General features: G+C 31.7%; 2 protein-coding genes across 2 annotated transcripts in view; both read left to right on the forward strand.

The window, feature by feature from the left end:
• LOC129759556 (scoloptoxin SSD20-like) overlaps nucleotides 1-11,955 on the forward strand; it is a 14,833-nt gene extending 2,878 nt beyond the window's left edge. The window contains exons 2-3 of the mRNA XM_055757030.1: nucleotides 10,830-11,252; nucleotides 11,317-11,955. Of these exons, the coding sequence (XP_055613005.1) occupies nucleotides 10,830-11,252; nucleotides 11,317-11,824 (931 nt within the window). The 3' untranslated portion in view covers nucleotides 11,825-11,955. The remainder of the gene's footprint in view (nucleotides 1-10,829; nucleotides 11,253-11,316) is intronic.
• Nucleotides 11,956-20,596: 8,641 nt separating this feature from the next.
• Nucleotides 20,597-22,591, forward strand: LOC129739773 (glutathione hydrolase 1 proenzyme-like). The gene is made up of 3 exons (XM_055731290.1): nucleotides 20,597-21,442; nucleotides 21,499-21,924; nucleotides 22,001-22,591. The coding sequence occupies exons 1-3, from the start codon at nucleotides 20,652-20,654 to the stop codon at nucleotides 22,500-22,502; spliced, it is 1,719 nt and encodes a 572-aa protein (XP_055587265.1). The 5' UTR covers nucleotides 20,597-20,651; the 3' UTR covers nucleotides 22,503-22,591.
• Nucleotides 22,592-23,032: the final 441 nt, after the last annotated feature.

The following is a 23,032-nucleotide window of genomic DNA, read 5'->3' on the forward strand; positions in this document are numbered from 1 at the left end:
TCATTTTTGTCATTTTTGTCATTTTTGTCATTTTTGTCATTTTTGTCATTTTTGTCATTTTTGTCATTTTTGTCATTTTTGTCATTTTTGTCATTTTTGTCATTTTTGTCATTTTTGTCATTTTTGTCATTTTTGTCATTTTTGTCATTTTTGTCATTTTTGTCATTTTTGTCATTTTTGTCATTTTTGTCATTTTTGTCATTTTTGTCATTTTTGTCATTTTTGTCATTTTTGTCATTTTTGTCATTTTTGTCATTTTTGTCATTTTTGTCATTTTTGTCATTTTTGTCATTTTTGTCATTTTTGTCATTTTCGTCATTTTCGTCATTTTTCTCATTTTTTGTCATTTTTGTCATTTTTGTCATTTTTGTCATTTTTGTCATTTTTGTCATTTTTGTCATTTTTGTCATTTTTGTCATTTTTGTCATTTTTGTCATTTTTGTCATTTTTGTCATTTTTGTCATTTTTGTCATTTTTGTCATTTTTGTCATTTTTGTCATTTTTGTCATTTTTGTCATTTTTGTCATTTTTGTCATTTTTGTCATTTTTGTCATTTTTGTCATATTTGTCATTTTTGTCATTTTTGTCATTTTTGTCATTTTTGTCATTTTTGTCATTTTTGTCATTTTTGTCATTTTTGTCATTTTTGTCATTTTTGTCATTTTTGTCATTTTTGTCATTTTTGTCATTTTTGTCATTTTTGTCATTTTTGTCATTTTTGTCATTTTTGTCATTTTTGTCATTTTTGTCATTTTTGTCATTTTTGTCATTTTTGTCATTTTTGTCATTTTTGTCATTTTTGTCATTTTTGTCATTTTTGTCATTTTTGTCATTTTTGTCATTTTTGTCATTTTTGTCATTTTTGTCATTTTTGTCATTTTTGTCATTTTTGTCATTTTTGTCATTTTTGTCATTTTTGTCATTTTTGTCATTTTTGTCATTTTTGTCATTTTTGTCATTTTTGTCATTTTTGTCATTTTTGTCATTTTTGTCATTTTTGTCATTTTTGTCATTTTTGTCATTTTTGTCATTTTTGTCATTTTTGTCATTTTTGTCATTTTTGTCATTTTTGTCATTTTTGTCATTTTTGTCATTTTTGTCATTTTTGTCATTTTTGTCATTTTTGTCATTTTTGTCATTTTTGTCATTTTTGTCATTTTTGTCATTTTTGTCATTTTTGTCATTTTTGTCATTTTTGTCATTTTTGTCATTTTTGTCATTTTTGTCATTTTTGTCTTTTTTGTCATTTTTGTCATTTTTGTCATTTTTGTCATTTTTGTCATTTTTGTCATTTTTGTCATTTTTGTCATTTTTGTCATTTTTGTCATTTTTGTCATTTTTGTCATTTTTGTCATTTTTGTCATTTTTGTCATTTTTGTCATTTTTGTCATTTTTGTCATTTTTGTCATTTTTGTCATTTTTGTCATTTTTGTCATTTTTGTCATTTTTGTCATTTTTGTCATTTTTGTCATTTTTGTCATTTTTGTCATTTTTGTCATTTTTGTCATTTTTGTCATTTTTGTCATTTTTGTCATTTTTGTAATTTTTGTAATTTTTGTCATTTTTGTCATTTTCGTCATTTTTGTCATTTTTGTCATTTTTGTCATTTTTGTCATTTTTGTCATTTTTGTCATTTTTGTCATTTTTGTCATTTTTGTCATTTTTGTCATTTTTGTCATTTTTGTCATTTTTGTCATTTTTGTCATTTTTGTCATTTTTGTCATTTTCGTCATTTTTGTCATTTTTGTCATTTTTGTCATTTTTGTCATTTTTGTCATTTTTGTCATTTTTGTCATTTTTGTCATTTTTGTCATTTTTGTCATTTTTGTCATTTTTGTCATTTTTGTCATTTTTGTCATTTTTGTCATTTTTGTCATTTTTGTCATTTTTGTCATTTTTGTCATTTTTGTCATTTTTGTCATTTTTGTCATTTTTGTCATTTTTGTCATTTTTGTCATTTTTGTCATTTTTGTCATTTTTGTCATTTTTGTCATTTTTGTCATTTTTGTCATTTTTGTCATTTTTGTCATTTTTGTCATTTTTGTCATTTTTGTCATTTTTTGTCATTTTTGTCATTTTTGTCATTTTTGTCATTTTTGTCATTTTTGTCATTTTTGTCATTTTTGTCACTTTTGTCATTTTTGTCATTTTTGTCATTTTTGTCATTTTTGTCATTTTTGTCATTTTTGTCATTTTTGTCATTTTTGTCATTTTTGTCATTTTTGTCATTTTTGTCATTTTTGTCATTTTTGTCATTTTTGTCATTTTTGTCATTTTTGTCATTTTTGTCATTTTTGTCATTTTTGTCATTTTTGTCATTTTTGTCATTTTTGTCATTTTTGTCATTTTTGTCATTTTTGTCATTTTTGTCATTTTTGTCATTTTTGTCATTTTTGTCATTTTTGTCATTTTTGTCATTTTTGTCATTTTTGTCATTTTTGTCATTTTTGTCATTTTTGTCATTTTTGTCATTTTTGTCATTTTTGTCATTTTTGTCATTTTTGTCATTTTTGTCATTTTTGTCATTTTTGTCATTTTTGTCATTTTTGTCATTTTTGTCATTTTTGTCATTTTTGTCATTTTTGTCATTTTTGTCATTTTTGTCATTTTTGTCATTTTTGTCATTTTTGTCATTTTTGTCATTTTTGTCATTTTTGTCATTTTTGTCATTTTTGTCATTTTTGTCATTTTTGTCATTTTTGTCATTTTTGTCATTTTTGTCATTTTTGTCATTTTTGTCATTTTTGTCATTTTTGTCATTTTTGTCATTTTTGTCATTTTTGTCATTTTTGTCATTTTTGTCATTTTTGTCATTTTTTTTCATTTTTGTCATTTTTGTCATTTTTGTCATTTTTGTCATTTTTGTCATTTTTGTCATTTTTGTCATTTTTGTCATTTTTGTCATTTTTGTCATTTTTGTCATTTTTGTCATTTTTGTCATTTTTGTCATTTTTGTCATTTTTGTCATTTTTGTCATTTTTGTCATTTTTGTCATTTTTGTCATTTTTGTCATTTTTGTCATTTTTGTCATTTTTGTCATTTTTGTCATTTTTGTCATTTTTGTCATTTTTGTCATTTTTGTCATTTTTGTCATTTTTGTCATTTTTGTAATTTTTGTCATTTTTGTCATTTTTGTCATTTTTGTCATTTTTGTCATTTTTGTCATTTTTGTCATTTTTGTCATTTTTGTCATTTTTGTCATTTTTGTCATTTTTGTCATTTTTGTCATTTTTGTCATTTTTGTCATTTTTGTCATTTTTGTCATTTTTGTCATTTTTGCCATTTTTGTCATTTTTGTCATTTTTGTCATTTTTGTCATTTTTGTCATTTTTGTCATTTTTGTCATTTTTGTCATTTTTGTCATTTTTGTCATTTTTGTCATTTTTGTCATTTTTGTCATTTTTGTCATTTTTGTCATTTTTGTCATTTTTGTCATTTTTGTCATTTTTGTCATTTTTGTCATTTTTGTCATTTTTGTCATTTTTGTCATTTTTGTCATTTTTGTCATTTTTGTCATTTTTGTCATTTTTGTCATTTTTGTCATTTTTGTCATTTTTGTCATTTTTGTCATTTTTGTCATTTTTGTCATTTTTGTCATTTTTGTCATTTTTGTCATTTTTGTCATTTTTGTCATTTTTGTCATTTTTGTCATTTTTGTCATTTTTGTCATTTTTGTCATTTTTGTCATTTTTGTCATTTTTGTCATTTTTGTCATTTTTGTCATTTTTGTCATTTTTGTCATTTTTGTCATTTTTGTCATTTTTGTCATTTTTGTCATTTTTGTCATTTTTGTCATTTTTGTCATTTTTGTCATTTTTGTCATTTTTGTCATTTTTGTCATTTTTGTCATTTTTGTCATTTTTGTCATTTTTGTAATTTTTGTAATTTTTGTAATTTTTGTAATTTTTGTAATTTTTGTAATTTTTGTAATTTTTGAAATTTTTGTAATTTTTGTCATTTTTGTTATTTTTGTAATTTTTGTAATTTTTGTAATTTTTGTAATTTTTGTAATTTTTGTAATTTTTGTAATTTTTGTAATTTTTGTAATTTTTGTAATTTTTGTAATTTTTGTAATTTTTGTAATTTTTGTAATTTTTGTAATTTTTGTAATTTTTGTAATTTTTGTAATTTTTGTAATTTTTGTCATTTTTGTAATTTTTGTAATTTTTGTAATTTTTGTAATTTTTGTAATTTTTGTAATTTTTGTAATTTTTGTAATTTTTGTAATTTTTGTAATTTTTGTAATTTTTGTAATTTTTGTAATTTTTGTAATTTTTGTTATTTTGTAATTTTTGAAATTTTTGTAATTTTTGTTACATTTTTAATTTTTGTAATTTTTGTTTTTTTGTAATTTTTGTAATTTTTGTAATTTTTGTAATTTTTGTAATTTTTGTAATTTTTGTAATTTTTGTAATTTTTGTAATTTTTGTAATTTTTGTAATTTATGTAATTTTTGAAATTTTTGTAATTTTTGTAATTTTTGTAATTTTTGTAATTTTTGTAATTTTTGTAATTTTTGTAATTTTTGTAATTTTTGTAATTTTTGTAATTTTTGTAATTTTTGTCATTTTAGTAATTTTTATAATTTTTGTAATTTTTGTAATTTTTGTCATTTTTGTAATTTTTGTAATTTATGAAATTTTTGAAATTTTTGTTATTGTTGCTTGTTTTCATTATTTTTGTAATTTTTGTAATTTTTATAATTTTTGTAATTTTTGTAAATTTCGTAATTTTTGTCATTTTTGTAATATTTGTAATTTATATAATTTTTGTAAATTTTTTAATTTTTGTAATTTTTGTAATTTTTGTCATTTTTGTAGTTTTTGTGAATTTTGTAATTTTTGTAATTTTTGTAATATTTGTTATTTTTGTAAATTTTGTAATTTTTGTTATTATTGTTATTTTTGTAATTTTTGTCATTTTTGTAATTTTTGTAATTTTTGTTATTTTTGTTATTTTTGTAATTTTTTAATTTTTGTAATATTTGTAATTTTTGTAATTTTTGTAATTTTTGTTATTTTTGTAATTTTTGTAATTTTTTGTAATTTTTGTAATTTTTGTCATTTTTGTCATTTTTGTAACTTTTGTAATTTTTGTAATATTTGCAAATTTTGTAATTTTTGTAATTTTTGTCATTTTTGTAATTTTTGTAATTTTTGTAATATTTGTTATTTTTGTTATTTTTGTAATTTTTGTAATTTTTGTAGTTTTTGAAATTTTTGTAATTTTTGTAATTTTTGTAATTTTTTTTATTTTTGTCATTTTTGTCATTTTTGTCATTTTTGCCATTTTTGTCATTTTTGTCATTTTTGTCATTTTTGCCATTTTTTCATTTTTGTCATTTTTGTCATTTTTGTCATTTTTGTCATTTTTGTCATTTTTGTCATTTTTGTCATTTTTGTCATTTTTGTCATTTTTGTCATTTTTGTCATTTTTGTCATTTTTGTCATTTTTGTCATTTTTGTCATTTTTGTCATTTTTGTCATTTTTGTCATTTTTGTCATTTTTGTCATTTTTGTCATTTTTGTCATTTTTGTCATTTTTGTCATTTTTGTCATTTTTGTCATTTTTGTCATTTTTGTCATTTTTGTCATTTTTGTCATTTTTGTCATTTTTGTCATTTTTGTCATTTTCGTCATTTTTGTCATTTTTGTCATTTTTGTCATTTTTGTCATTTTTGTCATTTTTGTCATTTTTGTCATTTTTGTCATTTTTGTCATTTTTGTCATTTTTGTCATTTTTGTCATTTTTGTCATTTTTGTCATTTTTGTCATTTTTGTCATTTTTGTCATTTTTGTCATTTTTGTCATTTTTGTCATTTTTGTCATTTTTGTCATTTTTGTCATTTTTGTCATTTTTGTCATTTTTGTCATTTTTGTCATTTTTGTCATTTTTGTCATTTTTGTCATTTTTGTCATTTTTGTCATTTTTGTCATTTTTGTCATTTTTGTCATTTTTGTCATTTTTGTCATTTTTGTCATTTTTGTCATTTTTGTCATTTTTGTCATTTTTGTCATTTTTGTCATTTTTGTCATTTTTGTCATTTTTGTCATTTTTGTCATTTTTGTCATTTTTGTCATTTTTGTCATTTTTGTCATTTTTGTCATTTTTGTCATTTTTGTCATTTTTGTCATTTTTGTCATTTTTGTCATTTTTGTCATTTTTGTCATTTTTGTCATTTTTGTCATTTTTGTCATTTTTGTCATTTTTGTCATTTTTGTCATTTTTGTCATTTTTGTCATTTTTCGTCATTTTTGTCATTTTCGTCATTTTTGTCATTTTTGTCATTTTTGTCATTTTTGTCATTTTTTGTCATTTTTGTCATTTTTGTCATTTTTGTCATTTTTGTCATTTTTGTCATTTTGTCATTTTTGTCATTTTTGTCATTTTTGTCATTTTTGTCATTTTTGTCATTTTTGTCATTTTTGTCATTTTTGTCATTTTTGTCATTTTTGTCATTTTTGTCATTTTTGTCATTTTTGTCATTTTTGTCATTTTTGTCATTTTTGTCATTTTTGTCATTTTTGTCATTTTTGTCATTTTTGTCATTTTTGTCATTTTTGTCATTTTTGTCATTTTTGTCATTTTTGTCATTTTTGTCATTTTTGTCATTTTTGTCATTTTTGTCATTTTTGTCATTTTTGTCATTTTTGTCATTTTTGTCATTTTTGTCATTTTTGTCATTTTTGTCATTTTTGTCATTTTTGTCATTTTTGTCATTTTTGTCATTTTTGTCATTTTTGTCATTTTTGTCATTTTTGTCATTTTTGTCATTTTTGTCATTTTTGTCATTTTTGTCATTTTTGTCATTTTTGTCATTTTGTCATTTTTGTCATTTTTGTCATTTTTGTCATTTTTGTCATTTTTGTCATTTTTGTCATTTTTGTCATTTTTGTCATTTTTGTCATTTTTGTCATTTTTGTCATTTTTGTCATTTTTGTAATTTTTGTCATTTTTGTCATTTTTGTCATTTTTGTCATTTTTGTCATTTTTGTCATTTTTGTCATTTTGTCATTTTTGTCATTTTTGTCATTTTTGTCATTTTTGTCATTTTTGTCATTTTTGTCATTTTTGTCATTTTTGTCATTTTTGTCATTTTTGTCATTTTTGTCATTTTTGTCATTTTTGTCATTTTTGTCATTTTTGTCATTTTTGTCATTTTTGTCATTTTTGTCATTTTTGTCATTTTTGTCATTTTTGTCATTTTTGTCATTTTTGTCATTTTTGTCATTTTTGTCATTTTTGTCATTTTTGTCATTTTTGTCATTTTTGTCATTTTTGTCATTTTTGTCATTTTTGTCATTTTTGTCATTTTTGTCATTTTTGTCATTTTTGTCATTTTTGTCATTTTTGTCATTTTTGTCATTTTTGTCATTTTTGTCATTTTTGTCATTTTTGTCATTTTTGTCATTTTTGTCATTTTTGTCATTTTTGTCATTTTTGTCATTTTTGTCATTTTTGTCATTTTTGTCATTTTTGTCATTTTTGTCATTTTTGTCATTTTTGTCATTTTTGTCATTTTTGTCATTTTGTCATTTTTGTCATTTTTGTCATTTTTGTCATTTTTGTCATTTTTGTCATTTTTGTCATTTTTGTCATTTTTGTCATTTTTGTCATTTTTGTCATTTTTGTCATTTTTGTCATTTTTGTCATTTTTGTCATTTTTGTCATTTTTGTCATTTTTGTCATTTTTGTCATTTTTGTCATTTTTGTCATTTTTGTCATTTTTGTCATTTTTGTCATTTTGTCATTTTTGTCATTTTTGTCATTTTTGTCATTTTTGTCATTTTTGTCATTTTTGTCATTTTTGTCATTTTTGTCATTTTTGTCATTTTTGTCATTTTTGTCATTTTTGTCATTTTTGTCATTTTTGTCATTTTTGTCATTTTTGTCATTTTTGTCATTTTTGTCATTTTTGTCATTTTTGTCATTTTTGTCATTTTTGTCATTTTTGTCATTTTTGTCATTTTTGTCATTTTTGTCATTTTTGTCATTTTTGTCATTTTTGTCATTTTTGTCATTTTTGTCATTTTTGTCATTTTTGTCATTTTTGTCATTTTTTGTCATTTTTGTCATTTTTGTCATTTTTGTCATTTTTGTCATTTTTGTCATTTTTGTCATTTTTGTCATTTTTGTCATTTTTGTCATTTTTGTCATTTTTGTCATTTTTGTCATTTTTGTCATTTTTGTCATTTTTGTCATTTTTGTCATTTTTGTCATTTTTGTCATTTTTTGTCATTTTTGTCATTTTTGTCATTTTTGTCATTTTTGTCATTTTTGTCATTTTTGTCATTTTTGTCATTTTTGTCATTTTTGTCATTTTTGTCATTTTTGTCATTTTTGTCATTTTTGTCATTTTTGTCATTTTTGTCATTTTTGTCATTTTTGTCATTTTTGTCATTTTTGTCATTTTTGTCATTTTTGTCATTTTTGTCATTTTTGTCATTTTTGTCATTTTTGTCATTTTTGTCATTTTTGTCATTTTTGTCATTTTTGTCATTTTTGTCATTTTTGTCATTTTTGTCATTTTTGTCATTTTTGTCATTTTTGTCATTTTTGTCATTTTTGTCATTTTTGTCATTTTTGTCATTTTTGTCATTTTTGTCATTTTTGTCATTTTTGTCATTTTTGTCATTTTTGTCATTTTTGTCATTTTTGTCATTTTTGTCATTTTTGTCATTTTTGTCATTTTTGTCATTTTTGTCATTTTTGTCATTTTTGTCATTTTTGTCATTTTTGTCATTTTTGTCATTTTTGTCATTTTTGTCATTTTTGTCATTTTTGTCATTTTTGTCATTTTTGTCATTTTTGTCATTTTTGTCATTTTTGTCATTTTTGTCATTTTTGTCATTTTTGTCATTTTTGTCATTTTTGTCATTTTTGTCATTTTTGTCATTTTTGTCATTTTTGTCATTTTTGTCATTTTTGTCATTTTTGTCATTTTTGTCATTTTTGTCATTTTTGTCATTTTTGTCATTTTTGTCATTTTTGTCATTTTTGTCATTTTTGTCATTTTTGTCATTTTTGTCATTTTTGTCATTTTTGTCATTTTTGTCATTTTTGTCATTTTTGTCATTTTTGTCATTTTTGTCATTTTTGTCATTTTTGTCATTTTTGTCATTTTTGTCATTTTTGTCATTTTTGTCATTTTTGTCATTTTTGTCATTTTTGTCATTTTTGTCATTTTTGTCATTTTTGTCATTTTTGTCATTTTTGTCATTTTTGTCATTTTTGTCATTTTTGTCATTTTTGTCATTTTTGTCATTTTTGTCATTTTTGTCATTTTTGTCATTTTTGTCATTTTTGTCATTTTTGTCATTTTTGTCATTTTTGTCATTTTTGTCATTTTTGTCATTTTTGTCATTTTTGTCATTTTTGTCATTTTTGTCATTTTTGTCATTTTTGTCATTTTTGTCATTTTTGTCATTTTTGTCATTTTTGTCATTTTTGTCATTTTTGTCATTTTTGTCATTTTTGTCATTTTTGTCATTTTTGTCATTTTTGTCATTTTTGTCATTTTTGTCATTTTTGTCATTTTTGTCATTTTTGTCATTTTTGTCATTTTTGTCATTTTTGTCATTTTTGTCATTTTTGTCATTTTTGTCATTTTTGTCATTTTTGTCATTTTTGTCATTTTTGTCATTTTTGTCATTTTTGTCATTTTTGTCATTTTTGTCATTTTTGTCATTTTTGTCATTTTTGTCATTTTTGTCATTTTTGTCATTTTTGTCATTTTTGTCATTTTTGTCATTTTTGTCATTTTTGTCATTTTTGTCATTTTTGTCATTTTTGTCATTTTTGTCATTTTTGTCATTTTTGTCATTTTTGTCATTTTTGTCATTTTTGTCATTTTTGTCATTTTTGTCATTTTTGTCATTTTTGTCATTTTTGTCATTTTTGTCATTTTTGTCATTTTTGTCATTTTTGTCATTTTTGTCATTTTTGTCATTTTTGTCATTTTTGTCATTTTTGTCATTTTTGTCATTTTTGTCATTTTTGTCATTTTTGTCATTTTTGTCATTTTTGTCATTTTTGTCATTTTTGTCATTTTTGTCATTTTTGTCATTTTTGTCATTTTTGTCATTTTTGTCATTTTTGTCATTTTTGTCATTTTTGTCATTTTTGTCATTTTTGTCATTTTTGTCATTTTTGTCATTTTTGTCATTTTTGTCATTTTTGTCATTTTTGTCATTTTTGTCATTTTTGTCATTTTTGTCATTTTTGTCATTTTTGTCATTTTTGTCATTTTTGTCATTTTTGTCATTTTTGTCATTTTTGTCATTTTTGTCATTTTTGTCATTTTTGTCATTTTTGTCATTTTTGTCATTTTTGTCATTTTTGTCATTTTTGTCATTTTTGTCATTTTTGTCATTTTTGTCATTTTTGTCATTTTTGTCATTTTTGTCATTTTTGTCATTTTTGTCATTTTTGTCATTTTTGTCATTTTTGTCATTTTTGTCATTTTTGTCATTTTTGTCATTTTTGTCATTTTTGTCATTTTTGTCATTTTTGTCATTTTTGTCATTTTTGTCATTTTTGTCATTTTTGTCATTTTTGTCATTTTTGTCATTTTTGTCATTTTTGTCATTTTTGTCATTTTTGTCATTTTTGTCATTTTTGTCATTTTTGTCATTTTTGTCATTTTTGTCATTTTTGTCATTTTTGTCATTTTTGTCATTTTTGTCATTTTTGTCATTTTTGTCATTTTTGTCATTTTTGAATTTTTGTCATTTTTGTCATTTTTTGTAATATTTTTTGGTCTCAGACATTAAGATTTTTTAATTTTGAAGTTGGTTTTAATCATTTCAATTTTTTTTTTCATTCTTTAGACCTCAATGGAAGGCTCCAGTGTCCGCTAAAATCCACAACGATACGGCCTACAGTGCGGCGCTTCCTGGTGGAGGAACAATTCTGATTCACATGCTGAATATTCTCGAGGGCTATCCTGACCTCCACAGGGATGATCCCATAACCTGGCACCGAATCGTTGAAACCTTCAAACACGCCTACGGAATCCGTACTCGCCTGGGCGATCCAGCATTTGTCCCTGGGATTGAAGAACTTGTACGGAATTTAACTAGCAAAAACTACGCTCGGTATATTAGGTCCAAAATCAATGACTCGCACACGTCTGAAGACTACAAGTTCTACGGAGCCGATTTCTCGCAGCCGGAAGACCATGGAACGGCACATATTTCAGTTTTAGAACCGAACGGAGATGCCATCGCCGTTACCAGCACCGTCAATGACTAGTTAGTGCAGATTGAGTGATTGTTTTTTAAAGAGGTGGTGTCTAAGAGATGTTTTTCGTTACAGCTTTGGAGCTCACATTATATCTGCTCAAACTGGGATAATCCCTAACGGTGAGATGGACGATTTCTCAACCCCAGGCGTCATAAACATTTTCGGGGTTCCGGCATCTCCAGCCAACTACATCGCTGCAGGAAAGCGACCTCTTTCGTCCATGTCCCCAACAATAGTGGTCGACGAGCAGGGAGACGTTCGACTAATCGTCGGTGGGGCAGGTGGAACCAAGATCACAACTTCGACCTTGTTGATCATCCTCCGGAGTCGATTCTTCGGGCAGGATTTGCAAAGCTCGATGGCAGATCCTCGGATACATCATCAGCTAGCTCCAATGGAACTTCAGTACGAGAACACGTTGGGAAAGGACATCGTTGAAGGTTTAACAGCCCGAGGGCACAAGCTGAAGATACCGGATTATGTGGCCACGATGACGGCCGTTGCTAGGGAACGAGACGGACGAGTAACTGCGGCGTTCGACCCCAGGAGACCTGGAGGAGCGGTCGTGGTGCAATTGTAAACGACTTACACTAGTGTTCACTACTTTTACTCCACTAATACAAGAAGTAAAATTCTTTTGTTTGAATCTTAACTATCAATTTAAACATCCCTAAGGTTTACTTATAATGTATTGCGAATAACAAACTGTCAAAGCCCAGAACTAGTCTTCATATGCTTCGAAATCATAACCTCAATAGTACTGGCAGGATCTGTGCTGTGAAGTCTCAAGTTCCGAGGTTCTCATTGAGGATACTCTCGATGAATTTGTTACTCCATGAGTAAAACAGCTCGAGTCATGATATACCCACATACATATATTTATCCCCTAAAATCCACGTTATGAATATCTGAGGTCAGCTTCAGCATATGCTCATTTATTCTAGGTCTGACCTCTCTTCTAACGAATCAACGTCCGAGCTCTTCTCATAATAAACTAAGGTCTGACCTCTCTTCTAAAAGACTCGAGATTGGGATGAATCATCCAATAGGATGAAAATCCCTGAAAAAAAAAAAAAAGACTCGAGATCTGATTCACCTAGCGAGACGCATAACGATCAGAAGTCGCTTGTCCTGGATTGGAAACCTATCTCCTAGCCCTGCAGAACTTCTGTTTTCATAGCGAGATCTATTGGATGTTTAACCGCATTGATGAAAAAACTCGGATGATATTCGTACAAGATTGCGCCAACTCTCCACTACCTCGAAAGCTTCGGTGGCACGTAGCTGCACTTCATCCATTATGGAGTCTGCCACTAGGAGAATATTGTCGGCTACGAATCTTACCAATAGGACTTCTAATTGAAGGTGTGTACCGAAAAACTGATCGTACCTACTTGATGTTCAAAAGGATCAGATCAAATATCAACCCGCATGGAACACCCCTTGGAAATTTCAATGCCTTTATCTCCTTGTTGGTCTTATAAGCATTTTATCCGACAATTTTGGAAGTAGCTCTTCAGAAATGTACCGAGATCCTTATTTTGCTAATCAACTAAGCTATTGAGAGCATACCTTCATACGTGGATTGTTCTTCTGGTGGCTTTCCAGGTTTTTACAGTAGGGTCTATTTCTTCACATGTTTTAGAGCGAAGATTAGAACACTTCAAGGATTTCCATGATTGGGGAACTATCACACGTTCGTAATGTCTTCCCGATTAGATATTTTCCTCAATTGCCGGGGAGATTCGGAGTCGCGAAGGTCCGAAACCGATATCCACTGCATTAAGTCTGTTCAGGCACAGGAAGGTCATCGGACTAAGAATGCTTCGAAAGATTGTTGAGTTTGGAGCAACTAGTAGGTCATCGGACTGATACCGTGGAAAGCGCCAAGAAGCTCGTCGGATCAGGTTCCAAACAAGGTTGTGGTTGTGGATCGATTCGGTTATTCACTGGAAGATCGTCGTTACTAGAATCGTGAAAGGTCGTCAAACTAGGAACCCTAGAGACACGAAGAAGTCGTCTGGCTCTCGAAGATCATCAACCGTAGAAATTGCTTTGGAAGATCGTTGGATCAGGTAACATGCATGATTGTCGAGCTAGGGTCACCGAAAGGTCATCAGTGTTGAACCCGTATTGGAAGTTCATTGGGCCAAAGGAAGGTCATCTACCAGAGCCACGGAAAGGTCTTCGATCCGAAGCCATTGTATTAGAAGGTCATGGGACCGGAGCAGGTGGAGGTCGTTGGACTGGAAGGCACTGAAGATGAGTCAAGTTCAAAATGTATTTTAACATTCCTGAGATTTTTTTATCCGTGGAAGGTCGTTCTGTCGAGATTCCACTGGAAAATTGTAGCAGCTATCGTGAAAGGTCGTCGAACTGAAAAAGCTGGGCTGATCAAGGTTTTGGGTCGGAAGGTCTTCAATCCGGTTCCTTTGCATCGAGGAATTCATAGAGTCAGATCAAGGTGAAGGTCATCGCAGTGAGGATGTCGTCAAACGAGTCACAGGAAGGTGGCTATCGAGCGAAACCGTCATCAAGGTAAAGACGATGACGTTGAATTTGAAGTAGAGTTTTGTAACAGGAAACAAATTGAGACATTACAATTTTTTCTTCCAAATGGAAAAAAATGTCTGCTTTCCACTCTCCAGTGCTCAATAGTAACAACAGCAAAAAATCATGCAGTGGTATGTCGCCATTAACGTCCAGGTAATGACCAAATGCATATTACAGCTCACCCAATGAAAAAAGGTTTGTTATCGCCAAGGAAATTTTTAAAGAGATTTCAGTGACTAATTGTCAAAGGCAACAAAAACATCCGTCACAGTTAGGGGAGGAGCGGGCTATATGCGCCTATTAAGCAGAACACTGATTTTATCAAATATCACATTGAATATATGTACAAAAGCTATATACACGTGTGCAGGCATCTGTTTTCTATACATTGGAGTAATTTTTATGTTAAAATTTTCTTCTGTTTCCAAGAAAATGATTTTATTATAAGTGTTGTCTAAAATGCCGAACCTCAAACTGTGCGGGCTAAATGCGCCTATTTATGTTTTGAACAAAATTTCTGTTTTTGGACAATATTTTCGTATAATTTCATTGAAACTGCTAGAAAGTAATAATTTCCGTACGACAAAGCTGAAGTTTCATAAAAATCTATGTATATTATTATTTTATGGAATAAAACAAAAGTTAGGGTTGTTATACTATGGAGGTAGTTCATTCATGAGAAAAACATTATCAAATATGTTTTTAGATCGTCAATTCTCTCTTAAGATGTTATTTAGAGCTTAGATTTGAAGTTTCAATGATAAAAATCATTTATTTATTCTATTTAACCTGTTATTTTAGGATGGAGGCATTTTACAAACATGATGGGGGCATACAAAAACACTCTATTATTCCACTATATAATCATTTTTAAACCTTCACAAAAGCTGGAATATGTTTCATTTCTTAAGTTCATTTGAGTAAGAAACAAAAACCATCCTAGTTTTTGTTTTAAGCTTCTTTACGTATAATTTTTAAAAGTCGAAATATTACATCAACATGTTTCAAAACCTTTTACGATTTTTTAAATTTTTTTGAGTTTGTAAATTCACAAAATTCTTTCTTGTCTTATGTTCTAAGCGAATCATCCTCAAAATGCATTTGTCAGATAAGCTGTCTAGTCAGCCGTTTCATCAAACAGCCGTAGGGTCATTTAACCCGATAGGCCCATTTAGGAAACCTTTCCCCTACTTAAGGAAGTTTTCAGAGTGTCCTTAGATGGTTTTAGATTCATTCCTCAGGAAATCTATTTAGTTTCCTGTGGAATTCTCCGGATTTTCTTCAGAATTCACCAGAAACCATTCAGAAACTTCCGTGTGTCTTCTATAGAAACCTTTGGGAGTCTCTTGACAAACACACGAAAGTCCTGTCAGAATCTTTTCAAAGTCCCTCAGAAACATTCTTGAGTCTCCTCCGAAACTCTCAAGATTTCACTGAGGAATTCTACAGAATTTTCCTCTCCCAAAATTTTTCTCAGGAACTTTGCAGAGTCTCTTAAAAAATCTGAGACGGCATTTTGATTTTTTTTTCAGAGTCTCCTAAGAAAATTTTCAGTGTTCAATATAGCTCAACGGGGTTCTCTTAGGAACTCACCAGATTTCCCCCAGGAATTCTTCAGAGTCCATCCCAAAACTCTCTAGTTTCCCATCAAAAACCCTCCAATGTCCTCTCAGGAGCTATCTAGGGTCTGCTTTAAAAATCTCCAAGGTTCTCTTTAGAACTCTTCAGAATTCCTAAGAAACTTTCAAGATTCCCCTGAGGAATACTTCATTAAATTTCTTAGGTATTCTCTAGAGTTTCCTCAAGAACACTTCAGAGTGCCCACTTCCCAGGAAAACTCCTACTAAGAGGCTCTCGAAAACTCCAAACCTCCACCAGTAATTTTCCAGAGTCTCATTACAATGTTTTTCAGATTTTAGGAACTAAACGGGGTTCCCCCAGATTTTCCTTAAGCATTCTCCAAAGCCAAAGCAACTACTGAATGTCCACTCAGAAACTCAACAGATTCCTCTCAGAAACTCTTCGCAATACCTCTTAAAAACACAAGATTACTCTGAGAAAACCTTCAGAATTTTCTTGTAAGTCCTTAAGGGTGTCTTTAGGAACTCCCCAGTGTCTCCTCAGGAACTCTCAAGATATCTCTCAAGAATTTTCTGGAATATCTGTAGAAACTTTCCCAACGGTCATAAGGATTCTTTTTTAGATCCTCTTCAGGAAATTTTCGGAATTTCCTTGGGAACCCTATGGGGTTCCCTTAGGAACATTTCAGGATGCCCAGTAAAACTCCCCAGAGTAAACTAATGAACTTTCAAGATTTCTCCCAGGATTCTCTCAAAAACTCTTCAAACCCCCACCAGTAACTTTCAAGTGTCTCATTAGAATGTTTTTCAGAGTTAAGGAACTGATCGGGGTTCCTCCAGATTTTTCTCCCCTCCAGAGTGTCCCCTCTGAAACTTTCAAGAGTCCTCCCAGAAACTCTTCACAGTACTTCTTAATAACCATAGATTTCTCAAAGAAAACCTTTAAAATTTTCTTATGAGTCCTGACGGGTGTCTTCAGAAACTCCCTACAGTCTCCTCAGGAACTCTCAAGATATCTCTCAAGAACTCTCTGCAGGTTTCTAGATATCTCCCAACGGTTATAATATGGAAGTTTCAGATCCTGTTTAGGAAGTTTTCAGAGTCTCCTCAGAAACATAAAAGAGTTCTCTAAGGATTTGTTCTTAGTCCCCCTACTTTCCAGAGTTTACTTAAAAAAACCTGTAGGGTTCTCTCATGAACACTTAAGAATTCCTTAGAAACTCTCAAAATTCCCCTGAAAAATCCTTCGGAAAATATCTCAGTTATTCTCAAAAGTTCCCTTAGGAACACTTCAGGTTGCCCTGAAAAACTCTCTAGAGTCTCCTCACAAACACTTAGGAACTCTCCTGATTTGTCTCAGGAATTCTACAGAGTTCGTTCAGAAACTCTTGAGTGTCTCCTCAGAAACTCTCCAGAGTTCCTCATGAGAGTTCCTCGGATCTATCCAGAGTCCTTCAATAACTCTCCAGAGTCCTCCAATTAACTCCGAAGTCCCTTATTTACCTTCCAAAGTCTACTAAAAATTCTCTAGGATCTTTTTAGGAACTCTTCAGAATTCCTTAGAAACTTCCAAGATTTTACTGAAGAACTATGGAACCTTATCTTGGATTCCTTTATAAACACTTTAGGGTACCCAGTAAAACTCTCCAGAGTCAACCCACAAACTTCCAAAATAGAAATCTCAGTAACTCTTCAGAGTCTCCCAAAAACATTCTTGAGTCTCATCAGGAGCTCTCAAGATTTCCATGAGAAATCTTTCAAAACGGTCATTTTTATTTTTCGGAGTCTTCTTAGAAAGTTAACAGTATTCAACAGAGCTCGATTGGGTTCTCATAGAAACTCTCAAGATTTCCCCCAGGAATTCTCAAGATTTCTTCCAAAAACTCTCGATTATCCCATCAGAAACTCTCAGGAGCTCTCCAGGTTTTGCTTAAAAATTCTTCAAGATCTTCTTTAGAACACTTTAGAATTCCTTAGAAATTCTCAAGATTCCCCTGAAATTTCCTAGAAATCCTCAAGAGTTCTCTCAGGAACACTTCAGGATGCCCAGTAAAACTCGCCGAATCAACTCATGAATTCTAAATTTTTTCTCTGGGAAGTCTATCGAAATTTTTACAAACTCGTACCAGTAATTTTCCTGAGTCTCAGTAAAATACTTTCAGAGTTCAGGAACTCAGATTTTCCTCAGGCATTATTCAAAGTCCTCTTGGAAACTACTGAGTGTCCCCTTAAAAACTTTCCTGAGCCTTCTCAGAAATTCTTCACAATACCTCTTAATAACTCAAGATTTCTCTGAGAAATCCATTAGAATTTTTTTAAGAGTCCTTATGGGTGTCTTCAGAAACTCATCAGAGTCTCCTCAGGAAATCCCAAAATATCTCTCAAGATCTTTATAGAGTTTCTACAGGTTTCAGTAGGAATTCCAGCGGTCATAAAAATTTTTTTAGAGCGTCTTTGGCAAGTTTTCAGATTTTCTCCGGGAAATTTGCAGGGTTCCCTTAGGAACTCTGAAGATTTTGCTCAGGAATTCTCCCAAATTCTTTCAGAAGCCCTTGAGTGTATCCTCAGGAACTCCTCAGAGTCCTCTCAGGCACTCTCCAGAGACCTTCAGAAACTTTTTAGAGTCTACTTAAAAAATCTCCAGGGTTATCTCAGGAACAATTCAGAATTTCTCAGCAACTCTCAAGATTCCCCTGATGAATCCTTAAGAAAATTACTCAGTGATCCTCAAGAGCTCCCCTAGGAACACTTCAGGATGTCCTGTAAAACTCACCAGAGTCTTTTCACGAACACTTAGGAACTCCCTCGATTTATTTCAGGAATTTTCCAGGTTTCCCAACGGTCATATGAAATTTTTCAGAGCCTTTTTGGGGAGTTTTCAGAATTACCTCGGGAACTCAACTCTCCAGATTTTCCTCAGGAATTTTCCAGAGTTCTTTCCAAAACTCTTGAGTGTTCCCTCAGAAACTCTCCAGAGTCCTTTCAGATACTCTCCAGAGTCCCTCAGTAACTTTAAAGAGTCTACTTAAAACACAAGAACACTAAAGAATTCCTAAGCAACTCTCAAGATTCCCCTGAAGAATCTTTCTAATTTTTTTGAGTTATCCTCAAGATTCCTTACCAAAACTTCAGGGTACCCTGTAAAACTTCCCAGAGTCTCCTCACGAACACTTAGGAAATCTCCCGATTCCCCTCAGGAATTTTCCAGAGTTCTTGCATAAACCCTTGAATGTCCTCTAAGAAACTCTCCAGAGTCCATTAGTTCCTTACCAGAGTCTATCAGTAACTCTCCAGAGTTCCTCAATTACTCTCCAGAGTTCCTCAATAACTCTTCAGAGTCCTCTCAGTAATTCTTCAAAATTCCTCAGTTATCCTCCAAGGTCTATTTAAAAATTCGTCAGAATATCTTTGAAACTTCAAGATTTCACTGAGGAACTATAAAATATTTTCTTAGACATCCTCGAGAGTTCCCTTAGGAACACTTTAGGGTACCCAGTAAAACTCCCAAGAGTCTTCTCACGAATACTTAGTAACCCTCCCGATTTCTTTCAGGAATTCTCCAGGTCTTCAGGTTTTTCAGAGCCTCTTTGGGAAGTTTTTAAAATTTTCTTGGAATCTCCACTCTGCAGAATTTTCTCAGGAAAAGAGTTCTTTCCAAAACTCTTGAGTGACCCCTCAGAAACTCTCCAGAGTCCTCTCAAGTACTCTTCAGAGTCTCTCAGTAACTTTCTAGAGTCTACTTAAAGAATTCTCTCAGGAAGGCTTCAGAATTCCTTAGCAACTCTCAATACTCCCTTGAAGAATCCTTCGGAAAATTTCTCAGTTTTTTAAAGAGTTCCCTTAGGAACACTTTAGGGTGCCCTGTATAACTTCCCGAAGTCTCCTCACGAACACTTAGGAAGTCTCCCAATTTCCCTCAGGGTTTCTTCAGAGTTCGTTCAGAAACTTTTGAGTTGCCCCTCAAAAACTCTCAAGAGTCCCTCAGTTCCTTACCAGAGTCTTTTAGTAGCTTTTCAGAGTCCCTCAGTAGCTCTCCAGAGTCCTCTCAGTATCTCTCCAAAGTCTCTCAGTAGCTCTCCAGAGTCCTTCTTAATAATTCTCCAGGATCCTTTTAAGAACTCTGCAGAATTTCTTAGAAACTCTCAACATTCCCCTGAGGAACAATAGAATATTTTCTTAGTTATCCTCAAGAGTTCCCTCAGGAACACTTTATGGTACTAGTAAAACTCCCCAGAGTCATCTCACGAACAGTTAGGAACCCTCCAGATATCTCTCAGGAACTCTCCAGAGTTCGTTCATAAATCCTAGAGTGTTCCTTTTGAAACTCCCCAGAGTTCCTCAGTAACTCTCCAGAGTCCTCTCAGTAGCTCTCCAAAGTCCCTCAGTAACTTCCCAGAGTCTTCTTTAAAATTCTCCAGTAAACTCTTGAGCACTGTTCAGAATTTCTTGGAGACTTCCAAGATTTCAATGAGGAACTATAGAACATTTTCATAGATATCCTAAAGAGTTCCCTAAGGAACACTTTATTGTCCTAAAACTCCCCAGAGTCAACCCACGATCTTTCAAGATAGAAACCTCAGGAGTTTTCCAGACTCCCTACAAAAACTCTCCAAACCCCCATCTGGAATTTTTAAGAGTCTCCTCACAGATTCGTCAAATATTCAACTGGATCTCCTTAGGAATATTTCAGAATTATTTGGAGACTCTTGTACAGAGTACCATAAGTTCTGCGAACTCTCCTCTCCCTTTTGAGTCTTTTGTTGATGAATTTGGTGTTTGAACTTAAATTAATCTTTTTTAAAATTGAAAAAGACAGGAATTTAATGGTAGTAGAGTGAAGTCCTAAAATTTGTCAATTTATGATGATACTACGTCATCATAAATTGACAAATTTAAGGGCTTCACTCTAATACCATTATCATCACATATACAGGTACATTAAAAACAATAAAATTAATTGTGATCCCATTTTAATGAACTCAGCAATAAAATTCAATCTCAAATTCTCAATTTTGTTCATAGACGCCATGTGCATAAGAACGTCTTATCGAGAACCTGGTGGCATGGCTAAAAGATTTTCACCGCCAAAAGAAAATAACGAATATAAGCAATTAGTTCCAAGCGATTGCGCTGGCTAGCCGTCATCGATGTTGAGCAATTGTTCAACGTTCGATAAAATAAGAAAGCTCTAACTACCCTGGTAATTGCTCAGTTGTAAAACAAGTCTCATTCCCTTAGTTGATCGGCGTCCTGGCTGCTAGCTACGACCTCGTGATGCCATCCGGTGTCAGCTGTAGAAACGTTCCGTTTTTGGCCATTCTGATCGGAGTGATTGTGGTTGTTGCAATCCTTCTGACGATTCCGTTCCTTTTTCACAATAAGCTGCGATCCGTGTTCCGAGGGGCGGTGGCTTCCAATGCCCCGGAGTGTGCCGGCATTGGCGAACAGATTCTTCGAGATGGAGGATCGGCGGCTGACGTGGCAATTGCGGTGATGGTTTGTGAGGCTGTGACCTGTCCGGAAAGTTCCGGACTGGGTGGTGGATTCGTGCTGACCTACTATCATAAGGAGAGCGATACGGTTGAGGTATTGGACGCTAGACCGGTTGCCCCAAAGGCTGCCCACAAGGATATGTTGAAGGGAGTTGACGAAGATAGCCTGAGCTATAAGGCATTGAGCGTGGGGGTTCCGGGGAGTGTCAAGGGATACTGGGAGCTTCATAAACGTTACGGAAAACTTCCTTGGAATAAGTTGATCGAGCCGAGCATTCGACTATGTGTGAATGGCTTCAACGTCACAAATCATCTCGGGATTTGGTTGAAGAAGATGAAGAACACCATACTGAGTTCAACATCTCTGAGGGAACGGTTTGTGAATCCCTATCGTGAGGATGTTTGGACGGAAGGCGAGGTCATTACTGATCATGTTCTAGCTGAAACTTTAGACTCCATCTCTCTCGGAGAATACGTTTTGTACTCGGAAAATGGACCCTTACTAGCTAATTTGATAGATGACCTGAGTCTTTTTGGAAGTATTTTAAGAAAGGAGGACTTCACCGAGTATAGGTAAGTTTAATTAGATGAAAGTGGGATTCCAGAAACTAATGGCGTCATTTCACCAGCGTCAAATGGTCCGAGCCTGTATCGATGGCTTTACCCGAACAGAAAACCCTTTACAGTCCGGATCTTCCAGAGGGAGGACCTTTGCTCGTTCACATACTAAAAGTGCTTGAAAGTTTCGAAGATCTTATTCTGGACGAGGCCACTTCGTGGCATCGAATGGTGGAAGCGTTTAAATTTGCCTTTGGTGCAAGTTCTCACCTTGGAGATCCTGATTTCCATCCAATCTTACATCAATTATCTCGCAACCTAACAAACGAAGAATACGCCCATGAAATCCGTCGTCAAATCATGGACGATCGCACCTTTAACGACACTGCGCACTACGGAGCAGTCAACGAACCCGTCAGAAACCGGGACTCTTCCCACATTTCGGTTCTAACACCAGACGGCGATGCTGTATCCGTTACGAGCTCCATCAATGAGAAGTACCTCATTTTAGAATCCATCTCCTAAACCTTTCACAAACATATAAAAGTAACCTCTCCCAATCTTTCTTTTAAGTTTCGGTTCAACCTTAAGGTCTCCTCGTACCGGTATCATTTTGAACAACGCGCTAACTGAATTTACCGATGCCGCCGCGAATCAAATTCAGCCCAAGAAGCGTCCGATGAGATCGGCTTGTCCAACGATCGTCGTAGACAATTCAGGTCACGTGCGCCTAGTGGTCGGATCTGCCGGCGGAACTTCGATGATTACTTCAACGGCACAGGTCATTTATAGGCATGTGTTAGGCGGCCAGCCTTTGCGGGAAACCCTTCTAGCACCCCGGGTCCATCACCGACTTGTTCCGATGGATCTGCTTTACGAGAAGACGCTTCCGGAAGAGATCGTTAGCCAGCTGGCCGAGCGAGGTCATAAGCTGGTGCAGGTTTCGAGGATCGGATCAGTGACGGCCATCTCTTCGACCGGAGATGGGAAGATTTGGGCAGCTTACGATCCCCGAAGATCAGGTGGCGCCATTGCAGTGTACGATCGGGAGTGGTACACTTTGTATGGGCAGTGATTCCCATGCAGAAGTAACTTATTAATTAACATACATCAGTGATCAAGTGTATTAAAGCGGTACAAAAAATTGCTACCATCACAAAACATAGAAATTTTTTCGAAATCATAAACCTCAAAACTTCCAACAGCCCATGGTGCAACAATGAACACCACGTTTAAACTTTTGATTGAAATCGAAACGCGGCCGTGAAACTTTCGCTTTTAAACGAAGTTTTTTCTTCATATTTGCTCTCAGAAGTGGTGTGCTATTTGCCTTTCCCGGTAATTGTTTTGGCAGCCGTCCATTAATATTGATTCGGTTTTCAGGTCCTTTTTTGGTCGATGGGAGTTACGTGATGAACTTTGTACTCCGATTGTACTCATGCATTCCGATTGTGGCAATCAAGTTTGTGAATTTTTTTTCAAAAATTGAAAAACTGACTGCTTTTTTCAAATAAAATTGAGCTTGAGAAAAAGCGGTGTAATGCGTTCAGGCGATGATTTTTTTACATATATGTAAATAGATGTATACATCCTCTGAACAAAAAA

Source organism: Uranotaenia lowii, chromosome 1, assembly GCF_029784155.1.
Source record: "Uranotaenia lowii strain MFRU-FL chromosome 1, ASM2978415v1, whole genome shotgun sequence".
Lineage (NCBI taxonomy): Eukaryota > Metazoa > Arthropoda > Insecta > Diptera > Culicidae > Uranotaenia > Uranotaenia lowii.

What these genes read in the sequence shown, in the direction of transcription:
- LOC129739773 (XM_055731290.1), top strand. Translation starts at nt 20,652, where the DNA reads ATGCCATCCGGTGTCAGCTGTAGAAACGTTCCGTTTTTGGCCATTCTG. An exon ending in GAGGACTTCACCGAGTATAG is followed by an intron (nt 21,443 to 21,498) that starts GTAAGTTTAATT and finishes TCATTTCACCAG; the next exon opens with CGTCAAATGGTCCGAGCCTG. An exon ending in ACGAGCTCCATCAATGAGAA is followed by an intron (nt 21,925 to 22,000) that starts GTACCTCATTTT and finishes CTTTCTTTTAAG; the next exon opens with TTTCGGTTCAACCTTAAGGT.